At 48.5% G+C, this 27,159-nt stretch overlaps 12 protein-coding genes across 12 annotated transcripts; 7 read left to right on the top strand and 5 right to left on the bottom strand.

The window, feature by feature from the left end:
- Positions 1–277: 277 nt before the first annotated feature.
- Positions 278–2,994, top strand: MGYG_05744 (hypothetical protein; the record flags this gene model as incomplete). The annotated part of the gene is made up of 5 exons (XM_003173108.1): positions 278–970; positions 1,053–2,328; positions 2,398–2,678; positions 2,742–2,852; positions 2,926–2,994. The coding sequence occupies 5 exons, from the start codon at positions 278–280 to the stop codon at positions 2,992–2,994; spliced, it is 2,430 nt and encodes an 809-aa protein (XP_003173156.1).
- A 458-nt stretch (positions 2,995–3,452) lies between these two features.
- On the bottom strand, positions 3,453–7,924 carry MGYG_05743 (chromosomes protein 4 structural maintenance; the record flags this gene model as incomplete). The annotated part of the gene is made up of 4 exons (XM_003173107.1): positions 3,453–3,551; positions 3,612–3,689; positions 3,751–4,506; positions 4,565–7,924. The coding sequence occupies 4 exons, from the start codon at positions 7,922–7,924 to the stop codon at positions 3,453–3,455; spliced, it is 4,293 nt and encodes a 1,430-aa protein (XP_003173155.1).
- Positions 7,925–8,219: 295 nt separating this feature from the next.
- Positions 8,220–9,272, top strand: MGYG_05742 (hypothetical protein; the record flags this gene model as incomplete). Its single annotated transcript, XM_003173106.1, has 3 exons — positions 8,220–8,373; positions 8,434–8,669; positions 8,724–9,272. The coding sequence occupies 3 exons, from the start codon at positions 8,220–8,222 to the stop codon at positions 9,270–9,272; spliced, it is 939 nt and encodes a 312-aa protein (XP_003173154.1).
- A 541-nt stretch (positions 9,273–9,813) lies between these two features.
- On the top strand, positions 9,814–11,570 carry MGYG_05741 (hypothetical protein; the record flags this gene model as incomplete). The annotated part of the gene is made up of 5 exons (XM_003173105.1): positions 9,814–9,859; positions 9,923–10,033; positions 10,060–10,124; positions 10,196–10,220; positions 10,315–11,570. The coding sequence occupies 5 exons, from the start codon at positions 9,814–9,816 to the stop codon at positions 11,568–11,570; spliced, it is 1,503 nt and encodes a 500-aa protein (XP_003173153.1).
- Positions 11,571–11,914: 344 nt separating this feature from the next.
- Positions 11,915–12,427, bottom strand: MGYG_05740 (40S ribosomal protein S20; the record flags this gene model as incomplete). The annotated part of the gene is made up of 3 exons (XM_003173104.1): positions 11,915–11,999; positions 12,058–12,281; positions 12,386–12,427. 3 exons carry the CDS (start codon positions 12,425–12,427, stop codon positions 11,915–11,917), a joined length of 351 nt encoding a protein of 116 aa, XP_003173152.1.
- Positions 12,428–12,946: 519 nt separating this feature from the next.
- Positions 12,947–14,947, top strand: MGYG_05739 (hypothetical protein; the record flags this gene model as incomplete). The annotated part of the gene is made up of 1 exon (XM_003173103.1): positions 12,947–14,947. The coding sequence occupies one exon, from the start codon at positions 12,947–12,949 to the stop codon at positions 14,945–14,947; it is 2,001 nt and encodes a 666-aa protein (XP_003173151.1).
- Positions 14,948–15,276: 329 nt separating this feature from the next.
- MGYG_05738 (fatty acid desaturase) lies at positions 15,277–17,032 on the bottom strand (the record flags this gene model as incomplete). The annotated part of the gene is made up of 2 exons (XM_003173102.1): positions 15,277–16,759; positions 16,845–17,032. 2 exons carry the CDS (start codon positions 17,030–17,032, stop codon positions 15,277–15,279), a joined length of 1,671 nt encoding a protein of 556 aa, XP_003173150.1.
- Positions 17,033–17,443: 411 nt separating this feature from the next.
- On the top strand, positions 17,444–19,766 carry MGYG_05737 (phosphoglucomutase-2; the record flags this gene model as incomplete). The annotated part of the gene is made up of 7 exons (XM_003173101.1): positions 17,444–17,446; positions 17,570–17,693; positions 17,746–18,103; positions 18,269–18,449; positions 18,515–18,804; positions 18,858–19,534; positions 19,606–19,766. The coding sequence occupies 7 exons, from the start codon at positions 17,444–17,446 to the stop codon at positions 19,764–19,766; spliced, it is 1,794 nt and encodes a 597-aa protein (XP_003173149.1).
- Positions 19,767–20,384: 618 nt separating this feature from the next.
- On the top strand, positions 20,385–21,193 carry MGYG_05736 (hypothetical protein; the record flags this gene model as incomplete). Its single annotated transcript, XM_003173100.1, has 2 exons — positions 20,385–20,575; positions 20,647–21,193. The coding sequence occupies 2 exons, from the start codon at positions 20,385–20,387 to the stop codon at positions 21,191–21,193; spliced, it is 738 nt and encodes a 245-aa protein (XP_003173148.1).
- A 466-nt stretch (positions 21,194–21,659) lies between these two features.
- Positions 21,660–23,426, bottom strand: MGYG_05735 (dihydrolipoyl dehydrogenase; the record flags this gene model as incomplete). Its single annotated transcript, XM_003173099.1, has 4 exons — positions 21,660–22,499; positions 22,568–23,050; positions 23,119–23,174; positions 23,288–23,426. 4 exons carry the CDS (start codon positions 23,424–23,426, stop codon positions 21,660–21,662), a joined length of 1,518 nt encoding a protein of 505 aa, XP_003173147.1.
- A 336-nt stretch (positions 23,427–23,762) lies between these two features.
- On the bottom strand, positions 23,763–25,673 carry MGYG_05734 (sugar transporter STL1; the record flags this gene model as incomplete). The annotated part of the gene is made up of 6 exons (XM_003173098.1): positions 23,763–24,002; positions 24,065–24,391; positions 24,450–24,532; positions 24,589–24,977; positions 25,047–25,149; positions 25,274–25,673. 6 exons carry the CDS (start codon positions 25,671–25,673, stop codon positions 23,763–23,765), a joined length of 1,542 nt encoding a protein of 513 aa, XP_003173146.1.
- An 826-nt stretch (positions 25,674–26,499) lies between these two features.
- Positions 26,500–27,145, top strand: MGYG_05733 (6-O-methylguanine DNA methyltransferase; the record flags this gene model as incomplete). The annotated part of the gene is made up of 2 exons (XM_003173097.1): positions 26,500–27,046; positions 27,129–27,145. 2 exons carry the CDS (start codon positions 26,500–26,502, stop codon positions 27,143–27,145), a joined length of 564 nt encoding a protein of 187 aa, XP_003173145.1.
- Positions 27,146–27,159: the final 14 nt, after the last annotated feature.

The raw sequence follows: 27,159 nt of genomic DNA, 5'->3' as shown, positions 1-27,159 counted from the left end.
AAACCGTGAAGTGCAACGATATCAAATAAGAAAAGGAGAATAAACACAACCGAAAAAAAGAAAAACGAGGAAAGTCGGTGTTTTCGGCTCAGCCGCAGGGATTGCACAACATTATCGCCGAAACTCCGATGCTCTTCTCTTATCAAAAAATCGAGGACGGACGAAAAAGATAAAGAAGAAGAAGAAAAGACGAAGAAGAAGAAAGACGACGGGAACGAAGAGACGACGAGACGGAGACCAAGAGAAGACGCTATACGGTTGCCCTTTTGCATCCAGCATGGGTGAGGGCGCGGAAGCTGAGACGGCGCCAGGGCAGCAGCAGGAAGAGGAAGAACCGCGTCAACGACCACAGCAGCAGCAGCAGCAGCAGCGAGAGATTGAACAGGAGCCTGAAACCGAACAGCAGCAGGAAAAGGAGCCGAAGAAGAAGAGAAAGAGAAGAACGATTGCCTGTCTTCAATGCCGGACTCGAAAAGTGAGATGCGATCTTGAATTCCCGTCCTGTGGACGCTGCGCAAAGGGACCATGGCCGGATGCCTGTGTCTACGAGAACGCCGGACCGCCTACCTGGAGCGCTACCAGCACTCTGCCAGCATCGAGACCGCCATCGAAAGAACAGACGAGGCCTCGTGCAGATGCGGATGGCCGTGATGTCCGTGGCGACGCTTCAAGCTCGCAGCTCAGTGAAGAGCAGAGGATACGGGAGCTTGAGCGAGTGGTGCTCAACTTTGCTCAATCGCAGGCCTACGCAAAGCAAGGGATGGTGATGGGAAGGTTGCCAGCAAGAACGGCTGCGGACAGCGAGATACAGCATACTCCTTCGCCGCATTCGACCCAGTATTCTCGCGACGAGGCTACATCCATACCTACCACTGCTAGACTGGATGTACCCAGCAGGTCACTACCCAGAGTCAAGGGGAACAAAACTCGCTTTTACGGACTGAGCAATGTGTCAAGCCTGGTCGCCGAGGTCGGTTGATTTTATTTCTGTGCACTATTTCCTTTATTTTCGTTTCTTCAGCATCCTTCACCTGGCTTATACACATTTGTAGTTTGGGGATCTCCGTGCCTATAGCAAAGATCTAAAGAGCAGGTTTCCTGCTTTGGCCAATATCCATAACCTGAAGGCTCTTAAGAAGGATCAGGACCAGATAAAGAAGCCTCTTATGGGAGAGTCGGCACTTGATGCCGTCTTCCTCAGTGGACTGCTCCCTGCCCGGTCTGTGACATACAATCTGGTCCAGTACTACTTTGCCTTCTCGAGCAGCACATACCATGTCCTGCATAAGCAAACATTCTGCGACCGCCTCCAGGATCTCTATCAGCAGCCCCAGCAGGCCTCTGCGTCATTTGTCATACAGCTGCTACTGGTCTTATCAATTGTATGGAGTGTGGATGCGCCGGAGTCTGTGACCCCTTCAAGCGACAAGGGAGCCACTGTCACTCGCAACATGGCAATGGAATGGATACACTGGGGCGATGCCTGGCTTTTTCATTCAGGAATAAGGCGGCCAAACTTAATCCTTCTACAGACCCGTTGCCTTCTAATCCTTGCTAAGGAGGCTAACTATACACAAAAGAACCAGGCCTGGGCTGCTACGGGAACTACTGTAAAACTGGCAATGTCGGCAGGCTACCATAGAGAACTGGGGCCCGACGCAAAAATATCCCATTTTGACAGAGAGATGCGACGGCGGATCTGGTCTACCATCATGGAATTGGACCTCAATGCTTCCTTTGATAGGGGGATGCCACCCACTGTCCAAGCGCCGGACTATGATACCTTTCCTCCTATAAACATCAACGATGAGGATATATTAGAGTCTTCTACACAATACCCGGAGCCAAAACACTGGCAGATACCCACCGACTCTTCCTTTCAAGTCACACTGGCTAGGTCAGTTGACTTACGATTACGCATTTGCGCCCTTGTTAATGCACCTCGAATTACAATTTCTGCAGGTCAGCTGTCGGAACTAGACGATGAGTTGACACGGCATCTCGCGGAGGTCCCTAGGACCTGGGAGAATTTTGAATCTACAGACCTGCGACAGCGGCAGCGAGTGATGCTCTGGAGAGCACTGATAGATACGCAGCTAAGACGCAGCCAGCTATGCTTGCATTCATGTTGTGCCTTGAGTGATCTGCCCCCGTCCGTATCGAACTACTCCTGGAGAGCTAGACTTGAGGTCGCGATGGAAATGCTCTGCCAGCAGCATCAGGTGGTAGAACAGCTAGGCCGACTGGCGTGGCCTCTGCTTACAGACATTACCTTCCAAGCCGCGCTCACTTTGTGCCATTATATGTATAAGTCTGACCGTGGTTTCGGTCTGTTTCCTTTCTATACTCCCCCAAACTATATCTAGCCCCTATACTAACCCGCTTTAATACTTGCAGCTTCATATCTTATCCAAGCGAAGTTACCAGCAATGACGGAGTGTCTTATAGCCTTGGTCGAGAAGACGCTCCCTCACTTAGAAAGCAAGTATCTCATTTTGGAGAAGGGGATGAGAGAATATTGTTATTTCTGCTTCATTATCTCGATGGTGAAGGCGAAGCGTTGGCCAGAATCGGCTCTTTTACACCAAAGGCTCGCAGTTGACCGCATTAGCAGTATGTGTTATAGCATCTTATCCCGGAGCAATGGTAGTAGAGACCAGGACGGCGATGCCATAAAGGTTAGTATCTTAGTGTTCCGAAACTCGTAATCAAATCTTCAATTAACGTAGGGACGTGTATAGATGGCCGCTATCACAGATACTTCCGGGAGTACGGCAACCATGCCTATACCAGCATCTTCTTTGCATGGCGGCCAATTATCTTCAAACTCCAGTGACATAGCAGATTTTGGGGTGAGCATCTGGAATGATTTAATCCTGAGGCTATTAAGAGACGTGCTGACAACTCTCGTGTTACCTGGTTTAGGTCTTTGGGGAATGGGATTTCCTTTTCGGTGACTTCACCACAGATTTCTCTGGATTTGGAGAGATATAGATTAGGCCAACTATCCGAAGAAAACTCTTTGAGCATGGTAGACCTCTATCGCACAACTTGGGAACATATGGTGGCCTACACATGATTTGTCATTGCTAACAAGGCAAGCCGACAAGGTCGACGCCGGGTCTGCTCTACAGAGCATATACAGATATGCTATTCACTTCCGGATCTTATAAATACTCGGGCAATAAGGAGTTTCACAATCCGTGGACCACTTGATGGTCCGAACTTGAAACTGCACGCTTCGTGCCACTTCCTATGACAGAAGAAAGTAACCGAACAGATCAACATTAGACGTGGCTCGTTTATATATCATCACCAAGCCTACCTTCATATTCCAACCCATATAACAAGAACAAGCACCGCCTACCCATCCATAACCAAAAGATGCCCACATGCTCAAGAACCCATGCATGAAAAGGAACGAAGAGAAAACAGGCTACAAATATCACGAATCAGTTTCTTCCTTCGATGTAATCTCTGTTCTCAATCGTGACGCTCTTTGTCATGTGGTTCACTTTATAGACACCAACAAGGCGAGCCGCAAGTTCGAACTGAAAAGGATACAGGTTAGCATTTGATAAGCCAGGCACGGCGTCCGATTGAGGACGTACCATGTTGTTTCGTAAAGAGATGACGATGAATTGAGCATTCTTTGTCCTCTCCTTGATATAGGATGCTACGATGGAGACCTGTCCATCAACGGTTAATAATCAGAGTAATCTTTTTCGACAGAGGATATCCCCAACTTACATTTCTGAAATCTAAGGCTGCGTCGATCTCATCCATGACGTATAACGGTGTTGGTCGGTAATGGTGTAAAGCAAAGACGAGGGCCAAACTTGACAGTGTTTTCTCTCCTCCAGACAAATTGCTAATGTTCTTCCAGCTCTTCTTTGGAGGCATAACCGAGAACAAGATACCTTCGGAGAACGGGTCTAGCGAGTCAACGAGTTCTAGCTCGGCGTTACCGCCCATCGTGATCATTTGATACATCTCCTTCAACCGAAGAGATATGGTGCTAAACCCTTCCATGAAGCCAGTAAGGCGGAGAGAACGTAGGGTATCAAGACGTGATTTGGCGGCATCACGACTAGCGAGTGCCGTTGCTAGGTCGGCGGAACGAGATTCATGTTCGGCAACACGGCGACGGTACTCCCCTAGGACCGAAAGATCAACAGATGTATTCTGTGTTTTCTCCTCAAGCGCAGCTATCATTGCTTTCAGGGACTCCTTGTCCATCTCCGCAAGTTCATCCTTGGTGTAGATCTGTAACGAGTCTGCTGCTTCCTCCTCTTCGCCGAGGTCACTGATATTTTGTAGGGAGAGCTTCGAAAACTTTTCATGCCAGTATTTTGCTCGTTTCTGGTTCTCAATCAATGCCTTCTGGCTTTCCTCAAGCTTATTTCGCATCTCGATCTCGACGGCCCGGGTTTCATTGAGCTCCGCTGTCTTTTCATCCAGCTCTGTCTTCAGCGCTGTCAACTCTTCCTGTTTGGTTTGTAGGGCCTAGATTGGTTCTTAGCACGAGGCTGTAACTACTAATGAGCTTGATTCTATTGCATACCTCTTCAGCTTCCTCAGTCTTCTGCTTAATTCCAGAAACAGCCTTAGCCTGACTTTTTGCTTCTGCATCCAGCTTTTCGATATCCTCCTGGACAGTCTCAAGTTCAGCCTCTGCGTCTGCACGCGATTTCTCATGTTTAATCCGCAGTTTCTCATTCTTAGACTTGGAGACCTCAGCGTTGGATATCTCATCTGTAAGAAGCGAAATCTGTTCTTTGAGGCCATCGACTTTGGCCTTCTGGCCTCTGAGCTTTACTCCACCGACTTCCATGATTTTGTCTTGGAGGACCTGGATTTCCTCTTCAACCCCAGCCATTTCGGACCGTAGCTTCTCGATCTCTTTCTCCAAAGTCTTAATGGTTTTTTCAAGACTGACCTCTCGCTTCTCGTCAGCTGCGGATGGTTTGTGTTCTTCGGAGAGCTCCTTCACTCTGCGCTGGGTGTCCGCGAGATTTCGCTTCGCGCTGTCAATCTCAAGCTGGAGTTTTTGAATAGCCGTTTCAACTTTGGGAATTGCATCCTTGGTTGTTTTCAGCTCGGTTTCCAGCTCCCTTTGCCTTTCTTGGAAGGCCTGGAATTTTTTTTCCATTGCGTCTCTATCGGCATCAAGCTTAGCAACTTGTTCTCTAGAGACTTCGGCCACTTGTTTAGAGGACATTCCGCCTCTAGCAACTCGCGTTCCTCCACCGCTCATAGTACCAGAAACGTCAATGAGCTGCCCATCCAACGTCACTACTCTCCATCTTCGTGCCCCATATGCGATTTTGTTGGCTTGCTGCAGATCCTTTGCTACAAGGGTATTTTGAAGCACACTATAAAATGCGGTTTTAAATTTGTCATCGACAGGTTTGACGAGATCAAATAGACGGGGAACACTGTCGGGAGTGAAAACAGAGGACATGTCTCTTCGAGGTAGCCTGTCCAGCAGAATGAAGTTGGCCCGTCCCAAATTGTTCTTGCGGAGGTAGTCAATACATTGTTGGCCAACTTCAACAGTGTCAACTACCAGATTGTCAAGAGCTGGACAAGCCGTCGATATGGCCACGTCGTATTTCTCGTCGATTGTCCCCAAGTTTCCGAGCCGACCATGGAAACCTTCAATACGTCCGGACTCCCTGAGTCTCATCAATCCCGAGAGGACGTTGCCTTGGGTTTGGGTACTTGATAAGCTGGCACGCGCCTCGTCGGCCTTCTGGCGCAAATGCGAGAGCCTGGAACGGTATTCGGGCTCTTTCTCTGCAAATCTTTGCACATTAGCGGTGCAAGTAGAGACCTCATGCTCGAGGTTGGCCTTTTCCGCCCGGCATTGTTCAAGTTCAGCTGCTTTTGCATTCATTTCTTCCTTGATGGACACAATTTTAGCCTGTGCTTCTTCCAAGGCGACTGCGCCGGCATTGCCCTTTTCACGAAGGATATCCAGCTCACTTTGAGCAACAGCTGCGGCAGATTGTTTCTCGTTGATTTTCTCTTTCCATGGCTCTAGGGATGTCTGTTTAGCAGCAATTTGCTCTGAAAGGCCCTGTGTTTTGCCCTTGAGACTTTCACGAATGGCTGTGAGCTCCTTTTCTTCTACCTTCATCTCCTTTTCAAGGGCTGCAATCTCGGCAGATTTCTTTTCAAAATCATCGCTATGTTTTTCAACAAGACCGGCACATTCAGAGGCAGTAAGACGGCTCGCATTCATGGCCTTCTCGAGCTTCTTTTGTTTATTATTCAGGAATTTCCTTTTCTCTTCAAGTTTGACAGATTCTTTGTCGTATTTGGCCATTTCTTTCATGATGCCTTGCGTTTCTTTTTCCATGGTCTCGTACTCCTTTGCGGCCTTTTTATACGTTCGCTGCAGCTGCTTGATCTCATCTTCATTACCCTGATGCTTTTCGAGTTCCAGGTTGAGCAGCTCTTGATTCTGTAAGATGGCCTCTTGAGTGACGTTCGTGTTATCGTTGCATTCGTCAATGTATATTTGATAGAGTGCGGACTGCTTCTCGACCAGCTCATTCTCATCTTTGATATAAGCAAGGGCTTTGTTTTTCTTATCTTCAAGGCTTGCCTTTTCTTTCTCAACATGTTGAACTCGGTTGTTTTTTTCAGTGCATGTTTCATTCAAAACTTCAACTTCGGCTGCTGCCTCGTCGATGGGCGTTTTGTATTTTGAAGTTCCAATAATGTCTTCGAGGTATTCAAGTAGGCCATCATCGTGTTCATTTGCAGCCTTGGCTTTCATCTGAGCAATGGATTCGACTTCACCTTGTAAGATGAGGAAACGTTTATGATCCAAGTCGATCCCACGGCCCTTTAAAAATTCAGTGACGGTTGTAAAATTCGCCTCTCTTTTATTCATATAGTATTTGCTGCTGTTATTCCTGAACGCTCGTCGGGAAACGACCAGCTGTGAGTCTGGGACAACTTCGTGGCCTCCGTCGGGTAAATCCATAATCTCTTGAAAATGAACCTCAACTTCGCAAAACGGTAGATTAGGGAAGTTGGCAGAATTGTGAATAAGGGCTGATATCTTTCCCTGGCGCATCTTACTAGCCCTAAAGCCGAAAACAAACAGTAGAGAGTCAATGACATTGGACTTGCCCGAGCCGTTGGGCCCGACAACGGAGGAGAAAGAAGCGTGGAATGGGCCAACAAATTGCTGCCCGGCGTAACTCTTAAAGTTGGTAAGAACGAGATGGGTTATGACCATCCTCTGCTTTGGCCCCGAGGGTTCTTCTACAACTTGGGGCGCTGATCGAGATTTCAGCATTATGTCCATCGGCCGCTCTAGCACGCTAGAACTTGGGTCGACCCGTTCAATAACGGATTTCTCAACATCGGGGGCGTTCGAAGGAGTCTGGTTAACGGCGTTCTCTGTGATATCTGCGAGCGGTGTTCCGCTAATTCTTCTTGACTGTGCTCTATCAGCTTCTGGAGATTGTGATGGTGCGGGGGTTGGAAGTAAGGAAACCTCTATAGATGAGTGTCGGCTGCTCTGGCTCCTGGGAATGCTCTGTCTTGCTTTCGATGTGCGCCTTGACCGCAGTTCAGGCTCTTCTTCCGCTGAGACAATGCTCTCGTCTGTTGTCGATACGGTGGACTCCCTCCCACTCAGCTTTGAGCGGCGTCGGTTTGAGCGTCCCGTCGCGGGAGTTGGCGTAGTTGGCTCTTCTACAGGCGCTTTCGAGACTCTCCGAGATACTCTGCGTTTTGGAACAGGCGTATAATCCTCCTCATCATCCTCGTCATCTTCGTCTTCGTCATTGCTTGGGATACTGGGCGTAACGCGCCCTGAGGCGGGCTCATCGTCGGAGCTTTCTTCGATAACAAAACTTTTCCGGGAAACCGACCGGCGCGGTCGCGACGATGCCGATGCCATTTCGCCAAAAGCTGCTGGTTCTCGCGGCAACGGAGAATGCGGGATATCAAACTGCAGCAAGTCGTTTTTTCTCTCTTCTTCTGTTTCTCAGTGTTGATGTGTTTATGTTTTGCCTAAAGAAGACCGAGCATTGAAGATTACGTAATACAGATATTAAAAAAGTCTTGGCGACATCGCGACGTTTTTCTTTTTTGCGCTCAAGTTGGTTACAAGAACAAACAACACTGAGGATCATAGACAAACATTAACCAGGGCAAGCACACGTTCGAACAGCGGGCTGGAGACAGGCTAGAATATGGCACCCTGGGAAGAGTTCGATATCGCGTTCGCCTTCAAGCGGGATTATTCCTACGATCACAAGCTCGTGGACCAAATCATCTCCAATCGACGAGTACTTGATCATGTTCTCTTCGTTGATCGGCTGTTGAAAATACTTGGAATTGAAGCGGGTAAGGACTTTTAACAGCATATAATGGGAGCTGGGAATGGAGCTGATATATCATGTGCAGCATCGAAGATATACCCACCGAGATCAAACCAAAGCCTGCGGTCCCTCTTCCAGCAAATAGTCTTGTCGTCCTCGCCAAATCACCACAAACAATCCTTGATATACTACATCTTAAAAGACTGTCGAGGAGCTGCCGATAAATCAAGCGCTTTGCAATTTGCCAGAACGTGCTACCTACCGGATAAGTACAGGCTGTTTATTGATGGATTATGGTACCTCGATAAACTAGAGTTTCGAGTGAGTATCCAGCCAGCATTACAAATGGTTTTAGAAGCTAACCCAGGCCTATAGCGCGCTCTGGAATATATAACGGAGCCATCTCTGATACCCACCTTCTCCGATGAAATTCTCTATGTCCTCTCTGCCTCTTCGAAGCAGGACGACGGCCTTGCCATAGCATACTATGTAACCGTCCAGCCTCCACTAGCTTCCCAGAAAGCTCTTAACGCATACTTTGGATCCTTATGTCGAACTGGAATTCCAGAAGCGTTTTATTTCTTAAGACAACAACCTGAGGAGAGTAGCGCGCCACTACTAGAGCATCTCATTACCTTTGTTCTATCAACAAAAGCCGGAGAGCTAAGGGCAAAACGTGCCATGGATCTCATAAACCTACCATTTAGTGAGACAGAAGAAGAGTGCTTCAATGACTTACTCTTACGTGGTAATGCAAAGAACCTGCATGGAGCTCGGGATACTGTCATGATGAGACGAGTTGCTACTGGACGGGTGGAAAATCTGGACAGCGAGCTAGAGTCGCTTGGAGGGCGCAGGCTGGAGGGCCTTAACTGGGATGATCTGAAGAGAAATCTCAAATCAGTCAATTCTGTGGAAGCTTGACACATTAGCTATGATCTATGATATCAGGGCACAGCACTTCGGTCTTTGGCGTTTAGGTTGCAATTTAGGCGTTCAATCGGTTCCACAGCTTTTAGACATCGTATGTACAGCTAGCTTTAGCGCTCACAGTCACTTCTGCTAGATCCCAATACCATACTTAATAATTTATTACCGTCCAATACTCCATCTTTCAGCCCATACCAAATATCCGCTGTATGTTTCTGCTTATGTAATCAAGATTCAATCTCAACCGTGACTTCAAATTGAAAAACAATTAAAAAGCTCGAGAACTTGAACAAACGGAAGCATTTTTCGAAGCTCGCATCTTTCGAAATGGATTAAACCGGCAGCCATAAATACCATTAGACAGTGCAAACTTTGTATATATTATCTCATACCCTATTGGAACATCGTTTGATAGCCCAGCGCTGAAGAATATAACTACTGGGTAGCTCCGACCGGGATATCGACGCGATACCACACCAGGTCAACAGTTCTCACCCGCCTGTGGTAGGAGGGTTAGCATCGAAACAATTCAAGTATGGCCATTTGCACCTATTACCAGCAGGGAAGGTGTAAATTTGGGGGTATGTTAGCATACTGTGTTTAATATATCGCTTGCATGTTTATTCCACTAACCCATCATGTAGATCGATGCGCCTATGAGCACCCAAAGAATCAAGGTCAATTTGGACTCGCTACTGGAAATAGGTTCGGGGTCCTACAATCTGGTGGGAACAAATCAGGTGGCGGCTTCGGAGGTTAGTAGCATTTTTTTCAGTGTTAGATGTTTTCCATGAATCTGTGACGATCTTAAGGATAGAGAATATCCTTACCTTTGGCAGACTCATGGTAAATGTCCACTTGGTTTTGAATCAAATTACTGACTATATATATAATCTTTTGGGCATTTAATAAAGCAGGTGACAAGCAAGACCCAAGAGAAAAGTGCGTATATACCTCATCCTGCTCTCTGACATCGAATGCTAACCGTTAAGTAGGTATTCTTTAACTGCTGCGGATATAAAAAATGACCTAACAGATGGTCAAGGTCGGCCCCAATGGATCTTCTCGGCTTATGGGCCTGGAAGGAATGCACCAGTCCAGCTCTTTGGTGGGCCTGAAAGAGAGCAAAGTTTCGAAGAAATGCGAGCATTGCATTATGCTGCTGTGGCTGAGGGGAAGCCACAGGAAGCCATACAAAATGCAAATAATCTGTTTGCAGCTACAGAGGCTCAGATGAAGAATATCATCAACAACCTGGATGCTGCGATTCAGTATGTGATTGACGGAGAAAATCAGCACCCAAATCGGCATGACATAGTAAATGGGAAGACTACCACGGTTTCCTCATCCAATACCCAGCCGAACCCATTTTCTCAACAGCCCCAGTCTCAGAACCCCATCCAGCCTTCTCCTTTTGGCACTTCAAGTTCATCTCAACAATCTACGGGGCTAGGGAGCACTTTTGGGAAGCCGACGATGCTAGGCCAGCAGCAATCACAACAGCCTGCCTTTGGTACACCTTCCTTCGGCACCCCGTCCCTTGGTGCACCAGCATTCGGCACCCCCTCGTTCGGGCAACCGTCCGCCATCGGAAGCTCTCCTTTTGGCCAAGTTGCTGCTTCTGCAAACCAACAGCAGCCAAACCCCTTTGGAAAGCCAGCTTCCTCTCCATTTGCCCAAGCCGCTCAGAATACCAATCCATTTGGTCAGCCACAGGCCCAGACCGCCCAACCACAGCAAAGCTCTCCATTTGCGCAACTCCAAAGCTCAGCCCAGTCACAACAAGGCTTTGGAACAAACCCATTCGGCTCAGGTGCTCCACTAAACCAGCAACCATCAACTCCAGCGCCATTTGGCCAACCTTCTCCATTCAAGGGTGGAATCAATACCGTTCAGCCTCAGGCCAACGCGGTTAACCCACCGCCGCCTAGTGGTCCTGTCCTTCCGGTGAAAAACGCCAACGCCAACCTTAATCCCCTACCTAAGACGTCAGGACAAACAGTGCAGGACCCAATGACCAAAAAGCTCACAGCATGGAAAGGCCTACCGGTTCAGTATATCGATAACGAGCCATGCTATCAACATCCAGATGATCCGCAATTCTATGCTCATATCTTTTTCCCAGATGGCCTGCCAAAGGCCGATACATTTAAGTACTCAGTGGCAGCGCCAGGAGAGTATACCCCAGCCGTGGAAGAAGCTTATAAGTACGCCCACGAAAACGGAGAATTCAAGGATGGGTTGATGCCTTCTGTACCACCAAAACCGGAATGGTCAAGATATGACATTTGAAATTTTTGCACGGATGAGGCAGCTACATGGTTAGGCAGGCGTTGAGCGGAGTGGGGTTTACTTACGTTAAATGTTTTCAGATGGCCATCTATATCGTATTGTCTCTATCAATTAGCGATGTACATTGTATTGAAATACTTTTAGTTACCAATTTGCACCGACTCTGGTGAATACAGCTACGCCGGGACAAGGACATGTATGTGTCATAGGAAGTGTTGTTTGATATTCTATAACCTGGCCGATAAGGCAATGCTATATGAGAACATATAGAATGGTCGCTTTGTGCATCGCGATAACAGTCGACCAAACCTAGATTACCCAACTCACGGACGTTCCCAACCCATTTATTGAGCAATGGTGACTTCGACCTCAACACCAGCCTCAATGTTGATGATGATCTGCTTAACAGTCTCAGTTGGAGCATGGAGACTAAATTGAAGGTTAGCATTGAGCCAATATCAATAGGAGAGACCAGCGAAATACATACTCAATCAAACGCTTGTGGATTCTCATCTCATACTGATCCCAGGTCTTAGAACCCTCACCGTTAGGAGTCTTACGGGTAGAGATGCGAAGAGTCTTGGTTGGCAGACGGACGGGTCCCTTAACGTAGAGGGACTTGGAGCGAGCACGGTCAATAAGCTCCTGGCAGACCTTCTCCAAAGAAGCAACCTTGCGCGAGGTCAAGGTGATACGGATCTTGTGGATTTTCTATATGATGTGCAAACGTATATTAGCCAACTGCGCCCACTCATAACAGACAATTCGCGAGACTTGCTGCCCACGCGCAACCACCAAGGGTATGAAGAACGTACTGGGCCTTCGCCAAACTCCTTCTCGGGCTTCTGGTAAGACATGTTTGCTGGGGTTGGGGAGCTAAAGGTAGCTACTCGGGTCGGTTCTAATATGTACATTAGACAACTGAATCGAACCGGTAGAAAAACATGGGATCATCACATACAAGTATATTGAGGCAGATGCCAATCAAGACCTGAACTATCTGAGTTCGGTAATGTGATGAAAGGCGTGTGTGTGTTGGTGGTGGGAATATCTTCCTTTTCTTCCTTGACTATCGCGATCTCTTTTTCTTTCTTTTTGATGTTAAAAATAATGTGTGGGTGAAGTCTTGGCATGTCGGTTAATTAGTCTAACTTCTTTAGGATTAGTGCACATGTGACTCATAATGACTAATACCGAGATGAGTCAGCATTTCGATGTCCCGCAGTTTTCTGTATCAAAAAGCTGAAGAGCAACAACACAACGACAAAGTAGCAGCAAACTGCAGAACTGATATTTCTTACTCTTGAAAGTAGCTGCTCTCCGTTTATTAGAAGACCTGTCAATTTTTCCAACCTATATTGCATAATACTACTGGAATGGTGGAAACAACATCTCTGCCCCTGGCGCCTGTACCACCACGGTCAGTGCTGAAACTTATACCAGATGACGAATGGAGAGCATGTTTGAACGCCTGGATTAGATCTGTCGAGGACCGTTTAAGGTTGAAAGATGAAGACTTCGAACTGTCTATCTCAAACGATGAAGCTGCATATCTCTTTCTTACTTCATATTTTTCAGGGGGTTTGCCTCGTACCCATGGGCCGACATTAAAGGCCGCTAGTTTATTACAACGCCTCTGTTTTCTATTAAGCCGGAGAATACTATTAGCTGGGCTCCATGGCCCACCACAGCTTGTGAATGTTGAATTCCTGGGAAATTTTTGCTATTCTTATACTTCTACACCACCCCTTCGGAGTTTGATGTTGGAGGTGTGGAATAGAGATACAGAAGCCTTGGTCTCCAGCACCCATAAAGTGAAGGTGGACACTTTAAATCAGTTATCCTCCAATGATGGGCCGTACGCGGAAATCGAGGGAAGATTACGACCCTTGACACTTCTTTCATCAAATTTATGTGAGGTTGGACGGGTGCTTATGGCTGGGGATGATTACATAGATGCAATCTTTGAGGGATTCCACAAGTCAAAAGATGAACATCTACGAAAAACCCTCGTGGCACATATATATGTTGCACTTACATCATTGATGAAGGTGAGGCCACCCGCGACGTCGGTACTCCTCGATCAACTCTATGGGCTAAAGAGCTCCGCAAAAGTAGACTCCAATGGCCCCAGGACTCAGCCAACGCTACTTTCAGCCCTTCTTTGCAGTACCAACTTCATCAAACGCCTAGAGAATGTACTAGCCGGAGACCAACAACAGAAGCGAGGTGATACCCTGGTTTCCTCGCTGAAAACATACCGCTCTGAGTGCCAGGCATTGCACAAGCCATACCAACGCCCAAAAAGGGTGGATAAGGGCAAAAGTCGGGATGTATCAGCCGGCATTGAGGAGGATATTCACGTCCATCGAATGTCCCTTGTCACCCAAGTCCAAGATCTATTCCCTGATCTCAACTCAGGGTACATTGTGCGACTTCTTGACTTTTACAATGATGATATCGAAGTCACAATTTCGAACCTCTTAGAGGGAACTCTCCCAGAGCACCTTAAATCCTTTGATCAAGGGACTCAACTCCAAGACACGGTTAATCTTGCACTACGGCCTACTCCACCGCCTTCTGAATCACCCGTTCCCCACATTGAGCGCAAGAATGTGTTTGATAACGACGAATTTGATCGACTAGAAATATCACCTTCGAAGCTGCATATAGGCCGCGCCAATGCCGATCTTACTGCGGATGATCTTCTGGCTAACAAGTCTGGCTCAACAAACAAAGCCGCAATAATGGCCGCTCTTGCAGCATTTGATTCAGACGATGACGAGCGGGATGACACTTATGACTTTGCTGATGTTGGGGGGACAGTGGATACCCAACCAACAGCAACAGACGGCGACACATCCGAGCCCCGAGAAGGCAGTAGTGGCATGGCAACCGAGATGAAGCTGTATGACCTTTACAAATCTAACCCTGGAGCTTTTGCACGCGACCAAAACACTCGTAGGTCTCAACACAGGGTTTCCCTGCGTAAAGAGACAGGAATGACAGACGAAGCAATCGAGGGGTGGGCGTTAATGCTCTCCCGCGATCCAAAGCGGGTTACTAGGTTAGAGCGGAATGTGGCCTTATCTGGACTACGTGCACACCAACAACCCGAACTTCAATCCACGGCGTATAGAAAGCCTACCGGCGAAGATGGCTCTGGAGAAGACTCCGGAGGTCATGATGGGGGTCGAGGCCAGAACCGAGGCCGTGGCAGGGGCGGTAGAGGTGGCGGTAGAGGTAGTGGCCGGGGAGCTTCGACTGCCCCTGAGTCAGCAATAGAAAGACGACGGAAAGATGAAAATAAGGGCTCAAGAGCGAATCATAACAGACGCAACCAAAGGGCGAAGAAAATGGCGAGAGGCGGTCTGTGATTCTGTACGATTCAACCAGATATTGTGCTGTGAGATAAGGGTTTGAATATTCAAAGCAAGCAATTTTAGACCCTTCAAGCACGGAAACGAGACGAAATTACGACTTTATGACTGCATTGGAATAGGCATAGTTGTAGTTTACTCGGTGCATTTTGGCTCTTTAAGATGAGCATCCCATTCCATTAACATTCATTACCAGGGCTCTAGAACGAAGTGTAAGTGAATAGCGACATTAATATATATAGGTATCACACCCCGCCGCATTCCTCAAGACAGAAATCCAACAAAATCTATCAGTATTAAGGGGTCTATCCATTAGTATTCATCAATCAATGGTGGTGATCCGAAAATACACCTTTTTCGGCGATTGACTTCTGGCACTCAGCTAACATGCGAGCCTGCTTGGCAATATCGGCCAAACGCCCAATAACCTCTTTGTTACCATCGAGGAAAGAGAAGATGGCATACGGAATCTTAGTTTCCTCGCAGAACTCAATGACCAGTTTTTGAGCACTGCGGAGGTTGTGTCTAGGTAGACGTGGGAAGAGGTGGTGCACAGCCTGGAACTGAAGGCCACCATGGAAGAAGTCAAGCCATTGTGGGCAGTCGACATCCATAGTAGTTCTGAGCATCTTCTGTGGGAACGACTCATGGACGCCCATGTCGGAGGTTGACATGGCAAAATGTGACAGGGTGATTTGAACATGTAGTGGTGCAGTGATCATATGGCTGACCATGATGAAAAGGACCCTGTTTTGCCAGTCAGGAATGCTTCGGTATAAAACCCCATAGCCGAACCAGGTCCAGAAGAAGATATGGCCGGCAATCTCGAGCCAACGATGCCACCAGGCAGCACCCTTACGAGGGCCTTGGCCACGAATCAGGTGTTCCCAGCTAAGACGGTACAAATTAAAGCGGCCGAAACATAGAATGGGGTAATATAGGAGATGCTGGAAACGAATGAGGAACTTTGCGGCAAGGTCGTATTCCATAATGCGCTCATAGTATGAGCTTCGAAGACTGTCGAACAATCGATGTGAAACGGCGAAGAATGGCATATGCTCGATGTCAGGGTCGTGTTCTGGCGAATTGGTGACGATGTGATGCACATTGTGGTTTCTCTTCCACCAGCCAACGCTTAGCCCGCCAATGAAATCCGCAATGATGATCCCGATCACAGTATCGGTGTGGAAGTCGTGGGTGATACCGAGATGGCCAGCATCATGAACGGTGAAAACCAGCTGGTGCCAAGTGCATCCAAGGAAGAAACCAGAGGTACCGTACCAACCGCAACGCAAGAAGTACAAGAACAGCCCAAAGAGTAGTAGATAGCGAGCCGTTTCTACCAGGTACGCTGAGTAATTGCAGTTGAACAAGCCTTCATCTAGGAGGCGCTTATATAGCTGGCGGTACTTCTGCACGATGCGCTCTTGCTCGGCAGCAGTGATAGGTGGGTATTTTGCCGTGTCGAATGTAATCTCTTGCTGTGTTCTGGCATCGAGGAAGAAAGGCCTCGTTTCAGAGTCTTTTTTTTCTGGGGAGGCAGTTCCAACAGAGGATATGGATGTAGAGGCCGAACATCGCCGTCTCAGACCCGACTCTTTCTTATCAGCAGGCTCGAACAGCGGCGACGGTGGGATTGACTGTCCGTTACCAGACGAGTTATCATCCGATTCAACGGCAGACAAGTCCTGTGTGTTGAATATGGAGAAATCTCCCCCCTGAATCGGCGGAAGGAAGTTCACCCAGGCACCCTCGATTCTTCCAATCTGAAAGGACTTCATCCGCTCTTTTGCGGCAGCAGAGTGCAGCCTACCCCAGCAAGTCAGCCTATTATCATTCTCTTACAATGCCTCGCCTGAATGATAAAATGAAGATACAAGCAGCCTGGACATACGCATTCATCTCATCGGTGGCATCCCTGCCAACCATGTGCTGGATAGCTTTATCACCTCCAGGGTGGAATTGCAGCCAGGCATCTAGCTTCAGCACCCTGCCCTCAAAGATAACGATATGTCTCCCGTCTGCGATCTGTTTCCCTATCTCATGTCTCGTTAAGACGGTGTTTTTGCGTGAAGCTGCCATGGCGTCGTCAGGCAGAAGCTTCCAGAGGCCTGCGAACCAAGTAGTTATGGTGAAAGGTTTCCGGGGATTGTAGGGTCGTATCAAGCAGCTCACAGCATCATCGACCCAGAAGAAAAGGAAGCTCGTAGCTAAGATAGCTGGGGATTCGACACGCTACGGTCGAGAGTGGCGTGAGAAGCCGCAGAAAAGGAGATGAAGTCGAAGTTCGTTGCCTTTTTTGGCATCACCAGCGCCAAGACATGCAACGTCCTTAATATTTCTTTTGCCTTTTGAAACTCCCACTGTCGACGTCTTTCGACTTGGTGATCTATAGGCATTTGATGACCACGGAGTACTACTTTACGTACGAGGGACGCTTTATATTGAATAGTTACATTGCTGGCTGGGATAGCTGGCCGTCGTAGACTGATCATGGTGGGTTGCTCCTCTTCACCTGTGATCTGCGGGACATCAGAATACGAATCACTATCTAGTTGCATGCCATTGGCCTTAGATAACTACGGCTACCAGATGGAATGGTGGCTGACATCTTTGTAGGAATCACTTGATACCCTAGTTCAGCGATGGTTAGAATGGGACCAGGACCCTTCCTCTCGCAAGGAGATCGAGAAACTCCAGGCGGACAAAGATGATGCAGGCCTAGAGAAGCGTCTACGAGAGCGTGCGTGGACACCCTGCCAGGTCAAAATATGGGATGTCTAACAGATCAATAGGCATCCAGTTTGGCACGGCTGGCCTACGGGGTAGGATGCAGGCTGGTTTCTCATGCATGAACTCACTTACCGTCATCCAGGCGTCCCAAGGGCTGGCCAAGTTTATCAAAGCAGCTCACGCAGGCGCAGAACAGCCATCAGTGGTGATAGGCCATGATGCTCGACATAATTCACAGAAGTTCGCTTTCCTTGCGGCCAACGCTTTTGAAGCCGAAGGTATACATGTTTGGTGGTATGACAGTGTTAACCCTACTCCATTTGTGCCCTTTGCCGTTCTGCTCAAGAAGGCAAATGCCGGAGTCATGGTTACCGCTAGCCATGTAAGCATCTCTTTTTTTCGTGAATTAAAGGGCCGCGGGTTTAGCTAACACATCGGCAGAACCCGGCACAATATTAAAACGTATTCCAAGATCATCCCGAGGACAAAACTCGACTCCGCGGATGCACTTTCAAAGCTGGTTATACTCTGTTAGCAGCCGCCTCTTTATAAATGCCAAAAGACATGCTAACCCATTGGCTAAAGATATTTCTCAAATGGGGCCCAGATCAACTCCCCGATTGATGGTCGGATAGCCGAATCAATAAGTGTCAACTTGGTTCCTTGGGCCAATGCATGGCGTGGGATTGATGGCCCTCAGACCAGAGAGTCAGACCTCCATACAGAGGTCTTAGCTCTGTACTGTGAAGCCGTCAATCGATTTGCTGTTAGTTGCTACACTACTCTGTCATACCCCAAGAGTTTCTATTATATGATGCTGACTACGTACAGAAATCAACCGTGGACACTTGGCGACTGCCCAGTAAATTTGTTTATACACCAATGCACGGAGTTGGTCACGCTACCATGTCTAAACTTTGCGACTCATTAGGCATTCAAGGAATCATAACAGTTTCTGAACAGGAGCAGCCTGACCCTGACTTTTCAACTGTTAAATTCCCAAACCCAGAGGAAAATGGTGCTTTAGACCTGGCCATGAAAACAGCAGATAAGGCTGGTGTAACCTTAATAGTTGCCAATGATCCAGATGCGGATCGGTTCGCGGCCGCTGAGAAGATCAAGTACGTATTTTCGAATCACCCTTGTTGAGACTCCGTTATTAATAACTTCAAAGTGGCTCCTGGTTCAGATTCACCGGTGACCAGATAGGAGTTCTCCTGGCATCGCATCTCCTGGATTCATGGAAGAAAGAGAAAACCAAAAAGCCTATGGCTATGCTTAACTCGGCGGTATCATCAAACATGTTGTCAAAAATGGCTGAGAAAGAAGGCTTCCACTTCGAAGAGACTTTAACTGGTTTTAAGTGGATGGGGAATGTTGCCCGACAGCTTGAAACCCAAGGCTATGAGGTACCATTTGCATTTGAAGAGGCCCTGGGGTACATGTTCACCAAAGTTTGCTATGACAAGGATGGACTCACCGCTGCCATGGTATTTTTGGCAGCTGAGGCAAAATGGAAAGAACAGGGCCTTACCCCATTCGGGAAGCTTGAACAGCTCTACGAAACCTACGGATATCATGAAAATCTCAACACTTACTTTGTCTCGCCAAGCACGGAAAGCACTACCTCCCTGTTTGAAAGTATTCGAAGGAATACCCTCGATGTCAAAGGCACGATTGGATCATTTCCTATCAATAGATGGAGAGATATGACCAGAGGCTTCGACTCAGATACCGCGGATAAACGGCCAGCGCTCCCCGTAGATCCCGCAAGTCAGATGCTCACTATATGGTCACATCGAGGCGTTCGGTTTACAATTCGAGGCTCAGGCACAGAGCCGAAAGTTAAGAGTAAGTTATCGCTCTTTGATCCAGCCCTATACAATGAAGAACCACGTTGGCTAACATGCTCGAAAACTTAGTTTATATCGAGAGTTGTGGTGCTTCACGCAACGATGCAGTCGAAGCCGTTTGCAATTTGTTGACTGCCGTCCTAGAGAATTGGATTAAACCATTCGCTCCAGCCATGACCTACTTCAACAGTATGACAACTTCATCTGGACATATTTTGAAGCTTGCATAAAGAAGGCGAATACCCTTCCACGTTTGAAGAATGCCCGAATGTGGATATACATAGCTTTTGGTGAGATATAACAATTAATTAATAATTTGTTTATAGCCTTGTCCTACTGAAACCTAACCCATGTGGCCGTCCATACGCAAGCGTGACTCTCATCAGGCCGGAATCCCAAGGCGTACATATGTTTGGGGGTTGTACAGGGCAAAAAAGTTTGCCCTGATATCAAAATTACCTTCCTTTACGTACGGCTTTGCACTTATTACTCATTAATCCTACTTTAGATCGATACCTTTCATTATGCCCAAGCTGACTGATCGCCTCAGGCTTGAAAGCAAACTGGCTGATATGCGGGTATCTGCATTGAATTAATCTCCCGATTAGTTGATTCTGCCCACATATTCTATATGCCTTTAAGTTGGCATATAATGAACATCTCCAGCCTCACATGCTTGCTCTTCATGCATGCCCAAAGAGCCTGTTGCCATTTTTTATAGCATTTAAGTCTTGGGCTCCCCGTATCAACCTCGCTACTTCTAACTACACATTTTTTTACCCTTATCAAGAATCATCCCCATAGTACTTAGCCATTACCGTTTCATTCATCGACTGGTATTCAACGTCATGTCTACATATTATGCTGAGGATTTTGATGATTATTACCAAGATGGGATAGATGGCAGCTCCAATATGATGGAACAAGTCTGCTACGACTATGCGGATTTCTCCGATGATGACTATACCATGCCGTTGCCTCGTCGAAGGCAGAAGATCCCGAAACAACGACTCCGACACCCAAGGCATAAAATACCTAGGTAACCATTCAGCCAATGCCCTTAGCTTAGTGGTGAAAATGATATTAACTAACAAACATGTGTCTATATAGACACGAAGATAGCTATACTTATGTCTCCGACTCTGACGAAACGAGCTATCGAGCTGGTGACGGCCGCCGTGGCAGCAGACGCTGTCGACATAGAGATTGCTGCCGAAGTCGACGATCAGGTCGTAGTCAGCGCAGAGATTCTAGCCGTTACGAGATTCACCATCACCACCATTACGCCTGCTGTTCCCAGCACGATGGTTCGGGGTCCAATAGCAACCAGCCACAGTCGAGCAACGTTCTTCAAATAGAGGGCCACCCGCTTCAAAACCAGATAGCCGCGGGAGTAGGAGGGGGTGCTCTCATGGCACTTAACCGGCCGGCTATTGCTGCACCTGCTCGCGGGGGCATGGTTATACCTTCTGCTATGCCAGCTCTGGCTAGCCCTCAATGCGCTTGTGAATGCTGCCATACATCTCGGACTCATCAGGTCGAGGCGCTGAACATGATGAGAGCGCCACAGCTTTTGGGTCAAGGAGCTGGGCTGACAACCGCACAGCTACCGGGAACCTTTGCCCGAGCTGTCAATATGCCAAGGCTGTTGCAGTGATGAATATTGCCAAGGCGTATCAAATTCCGATGGACTGGATAATGTGCTTTCATTGATAGAATGAGTATCGCATCCTTTTTCAAATAAGATAGATAAACAAAGGAACAAGTATGAAATACAGTTTTATTCTAGATTAGCTTCATGTCCGGTTTATGATTACAGAATGGCCAAAAAGGAAAGAGTACAGTGTCGCCTGTCAGGAAAAGAATATATAGACAGCAGCATCAGGCTAAGTCGGGTAGTGTTGAGGAGTGTTGGTAAAGAGGTTGATGGAGGTAAAAGAAGGAAGGCGGACGGATGGGGAAATATGATGGTACTCTTTGATTTTTTTGGCAGAAGGCGCACGATTCATGGGAGAGGCTCGTAAGGACACAAAAAGCAAAACATCAAGCTTAGTTTATGGTCAAAGAAGTGCAGGGTGCCTGGTGCTTTAATCTGGGTGGTGTAGTTATATTGGCGAGTCGGTTTAGAAGTGGATGGCCTTGGAGTAAGTGGCCATGGCGGCTTCCTTGAAGGCCTCGGCAAGGGTTGGGTGAGCGTGGCAGGTTCGGGCAACGTCCTCTGAGCTAGCACCATACTCAATTGCAAGAGTGGCCTCAGCAATCATCTCACCGGCGTTGGGGCCGATGATGTGGACACCGAGGATGCGGTCAGTCTTTGCGTCAGCAATGAACTTGACCTGACCTTCGCTGTCGAGGTTGGTCTTAGCACGGGAGTTGGCGCTGAATGGGAAGGTTCCGACACGGTATTCGGTACCGGAGGCCTTGACCTCAGCCTCGTTCTGGCCAACCCAGGCGACTTCGGGGTAGGTGTACATGACGCTTGGGATGGCAGCGTAGTTGACGTGGCCGTGACCCTTGGTGATGTATTCAACGGCAGCAACGGCTTCTTCCTCAGCCTTGTGGGCAAGCATGGGGCCGAAAGTGCAGTCACCAATAACACGGATGTGTTCGGACTTAGTTCGGTATTCCTGGTCGATGACGAGTCTGCCCTTGTCGTCAATGTCGATGCCGACGTTCTCGAGGCCGAGGCCGGCGGTATATGGTCGTCGGCCAATGGCAACAAGAACGACGTCAGCGTCGAGGGTCTTTTCCTTTCCACCCTTGGCAGCCTCGACGTTCAGGGTAACGGTGCTGCCGCTGTCGTCGCCGCTGACAACCTTGGTGCCGGTCATGAACTTGATGCCCTGCTTGCCAAGGAGCTTCTGAGCCTGCTTGGAGATCTCAGCATCCATGCCGGGGCCACCGATCTGGCCGAGGAATTCGACAACGGTGACTTCAGAGCCAAGTCTAGACCAGACGGAAGCCTATAACAAGATAGAGGTTAGATAAAATTCCGTGCGCAATGCTCAAGATTAGAAGGGTGATGTTATACCATTTCCAGACCGATAATTCCACCACCAATGACAACCATCTTCTTTGGGACTTCCTTCAATGAAAGAGCACCGGTGCTGGTGATGATCTTCTTCTCGTCAATGGTCAATCCGGGGAATGGAGTGGCTTCACTGCCGGTAGCAATGATGATGTGCTTGCCCTTGACAACACGCTCACCACCCTCGTTAAGCTCAACCTTGACGGAGTTCTGGTCAACGAAGGAGCCGGTACCCTTAAGGTAGTCGACCTTGTTCTTCTTCAAGAGGAACTCAATTCCCTTGGTGAGACCATCAACGGAGGTCTCCTTGGCCTTCATCATCTGCTCGAGGTTGAGCTTGACATCGCCAACTTCGATACCGCGCTTCTTTGTGTCGTGCATGATGGTGTGGTAGAGATGGGAGTTGTTGAGGAGAGACTTTGATGGGATACAGCCGACGTTAAGGCAGGTTCCGCCCAGTGTACCACGCTTCTCGATACAGACAGTCTACGCGCCAAATGTCAGATATCAACCGTCAAGCGCGCGCCCTCAGTAAAAACCATAGGTCAACGTACCTTTAGACCTTCCTGACCGGCCTTGATGGCAGCGACGTAGCCAGCCACCCCGCCGCCTATTATGACCAAATCATGCTCTTCTGCCGGAGGAACAAGGCAACAAACGGTCAGCTTCCGCTTTGAACGGCCATCACAGGGCCCCAACCGGAGCGGGTTATCTCAATCTTACCTGATTCTGTAGCGTATCCTCTCCTTGATCTTGGGAGAATGTAGGCCCCAAAGGCCGGGTAAGCGGCAGCGGCGGCGGCTCGTTGGGACGGAGCCCAAGCCGTCTGACAGGCACGGCGAGGAACGACTGCACGGAACATGGTTGGAGAGGGGAGAAGCTTGGAAGGGATAAAGCACTGCTTCAGGGAGGGAATAGAGAGAGCGACAGCAGTCAATTGGCGGCTCGCGAGCGCTGTGAAGGATGAGGATGAAGAGAAATATCAACGATCGTGAAGCAAAGTCGGAGGTTGAAGTCGAAGTTCTTTTTGCGTTGAAACTGCTGGCCTGCCCAAAGCGGTTAGCTCGCTTTCGGCGCCGGCGCGCGCTCTCCGTCGGCCTCTTACGGTCCGCTTAGTCATCGTGGACAGAGCTGTAGAGAAACGATGATGGATAGATGAAAGATGGAAGATATACATGGTCTATGGACAAGGGATACTCTATACAGATGGCTTAATCTCAGGAGGCATATTCTGAGCCTTGAGCTCAGCAAAGGTGCGCTCAGCATCCCACGTCCAGGGCGTGTTGGCAGCAAAAAGAAGATCCATGTCCTCCAGTGTACGCTGGTTGGACTCTGGATACAGCGCCCATACCATGGGGATCGTTATGGCGTTGCTGATTGCAAAGATATACAGCGTCTTCTCCCCAATTGCGTCGAACATCACAGGGCAAAGCAGAGTCTAATATCAAGTTAGTTAGTTGAGCCTAATTAACCAGAGAGCGTGGAAGGAAATGCACATACTAGCCATCCGTTGCCGACACTCCAGCCTACTACACCCCATGCGTTTCCTCTGGCTCGGACCGCAAGTGGGAAGATCTCTGCAGGATACAGCCATGGAACGGTAAGCCAGGTGGCGCCGAACACGGAGGTGAATATGAAGATCATTGATGCTGCTGCGGCACCGTACGAAGCGGCTTTGGCCTCGTCTCCAGCTGCGGTAGCATCCAGACCTACGCGGGAGAACCCGCCAGCAAGGAACATGGCGATTCCCTGGCCGACTGAGCCCCAGTACAGAGTCCAGCGGCGGCCGATCCGGTCAAGCGTGAAGACGCAGATTAACGTTGCAAACTAGTATACATCTGGTCAGTATTATTATACTCTATTTTAGAGTAAGGATGTAACACACCATGTAGAATATATTGTTTAAACCACTGATCCACTGACTCTTTATGTCGTCGAAACCCGCAATCCTGAAGATGGTAGGAGCATCTTGTCCTTGTTAGTCATTACCGAATGGATGCTGAAAATATCTGGGGCAGACATACAGATGGTAACTCCAGCAATACCAACCCATTCCTGCATGATCTGCAACCAGACAACTAGATGAACGCGCCGTCCAATATGCAGTTTTCCTGACCCACGGCCGGTAAACATCGACAAGTAAGAGGTGCTGTATGTCTCCTCAAGTGCGGCAACTTGCTTGATATCGTTAAACTCTGCATTGGCACGTGCGATATCCTCTTCCGTTTCACTGCCACGGAGTCTACTCAAGATGTAGCGGGCCTCTTCATCACGGCCTGTCTTGACTAACCATCTGGGAGACTCGGGAAAGAGCCAGACAATGCCAAATAGCAGAAGAAGAGGTAGAATCTGGAAGGCAATTGGGAAACGCCAGCGGAAAGCAGTCGCGCCATCATCAACGAATGCAAGGCCACTAACAAAGAGTGTTAGTACTGAGTAAGCCTTGAAAAGGAAGAAAGAGGTACGTCAAGGTTAACCATACAATTCAAGCCAGTAGGCCACGACAACGCCGAAGATATTGAGAGTGAACTCGATTGCAATGAACTGACCGCGAGACTTATGCTCTGCCGTCTCCGTCGCCCACACTGGAACTATTGCATTCAGTATACCGGTGCCTACCCCGTTTACCAATCGGGCTACATTATGCCGGAGTTAGCGTTAGAAACTTTTTATCAAGAAGATACACAAGACACAAGTTACAGGACGTACCGACAATCATCCAAACGTGGTTTTGCGCAGAGCACTGCAGAGCCGCTCCAATGACTCCCCAGACGGCGCCCAAGGCAATGGACCTGATGCGCCCTATCCGATCGCCCACCATTCCACCAGCAAGTGCGCCCACCAAGGTACCGAGGTAATACACAGACACGATTCCTCCCTGCAGCAAGCTGTCGGTGATGACGGGACTGTTCTTCGATCCGTTGACGGCCTCTGTATGCCCAAAGCCCATGAGTTCGATGTAGTGTTTGGCGTTGTTCACACCTCCCATCATACCCTGGTCATAGCCGAAGAAGAAGATGGACAGGCCAGCCACGGCGTTGATTGCAATCAGCAGCGAGCGCTTCTCGAGCCGGTGGGTGATGTTCCACCGGTGAATCCGTTGTGTCATTGTGGCTTATATGGTAGTTATTCGTCTAATACCACGAGGCACAAGCCAAATAATTCACGATGAAGTGAAAGATGGGGTGGGAACTCGAGGGGATATAAGTATGTATATAGATATACATGTCCGTCCACCTTGGATTTTGCCATCATCCCGTACTTATTAGTGGGATCCGCCAGAACTCGCGGCAGTCATGATCTCACGGATATGCGGCGGCTCGGCTTTGCAGGTTTCGTGAAAGCATCTGGTACGATGTGGGGAAGTGAGCCAGAGAATGATGTCAGACCATTTAACGGGAAGTCAAGGGCTGATCCAGGTGGTGCAACGGCATGATTAATGCGTCAACAGTGTCCATTGGGGGTGTTGACATCCTTGACCCTTTCGGCATCACGGAGAAGGCATCAGATATCAAAAACTACTGCGTGTCTCTCTACGCTTGGTTGTATCTTCGCGTTTTCTTCTTAATGTGCAGAGAAGACGAAGAACGTCTGAGTTTCCCCTTTGGGACGGACCTGGAACGCCAAGCTCATTAGTCATCAGGAGCTGAGCTATTCCTGTTTAGTCAGGTACAATCCTGGCTAAAGCTTAGTCATTGCACTTTAAGTCACGTGGACACGTGATGGCTCATTTTTGAAGGTGGTTTCTGATTGGCTACAACCACGACAATCTTACAAATCGCGACGCGACGAAGACGACGCAGCTTTAAAAAGGACGAACACCCCGGGAATCCCAAGCATTTTTTACATCTACAGAGGGAGTGACAAAAGGATCCATCGATATATACATACCCCGTTGAGACACACATACAGTTGATATAAGGCTACCGTGGACTATGACCACTACTACAAGAACAAGGCCCAAGCGGAAGCTGTCGGGATCGTCTCCCGTGACCTTGAAGAAGCAGAAGCAGAAACAGACTACGCTCTCGTTAGCTACTAAGATACCGCAACAGCCGTCTACAGAGATGGAAGATGCAGACCCAGACTTCTTCCGCAAGCAGCTGGAGCGCATCTCATCACACCCGTCTCTGACGCCTTACAGACGACGGGTCTATCGAACCCTGCTCTCGGTACCCAAGGGCCAATGGACGACCTACGCTGTACTATCCGCCCACCTCTCTTCCTCTGCACGGGCAATAGGTAACGCGATGAAGACCAACCCCTTTGCGCCCGAGGTGCCCTGCCATCGCGTTCTGGCATCAAACCGCACCATTGGCGGGTACAAGGGTAGCTGGGGCAACGGGGGATCTTATGCGGTGGAGAAGACGAAGCTGTTACGTGGCGAAGGGGTAGTCTTTGATGGGAAAGGGAGGGCAGGTGGCGAGATCTTTACTCAGTTTGTCGATATGGGCGAGGTGTTGGACAGTAAGAAGACATCAGGTAAGTTTCACTTTTTCTTCATCTTGGGTTCGTCTAGCTACATTCTGGTAATATGCATGGGTTGACATTGACATTGTCATAGCAGCGGACGCATCATAGGCAGAAAAAAAAGG

This window comes from Nannizzia gypsea, genomic scaffold (assembly GCF_000150975.2).
Source record: "Nannizzia gypsea CBS 118893 supercont1.4 genomic scaffold, whole genome shotgun sequence".
NCBI classification, from domain to species: domain Eukaryota; kingdom Fungi; phylum Ascomycota; class Eurotiomycetes; order Onygenales; family Arthrodermataceae; genus Nannizzia; species Nannizzia gypsea.
Note: the sequence above shows the minus strand (reverse complement) of the source record. Positions and strands in the feature narration are given on the sequence as shown.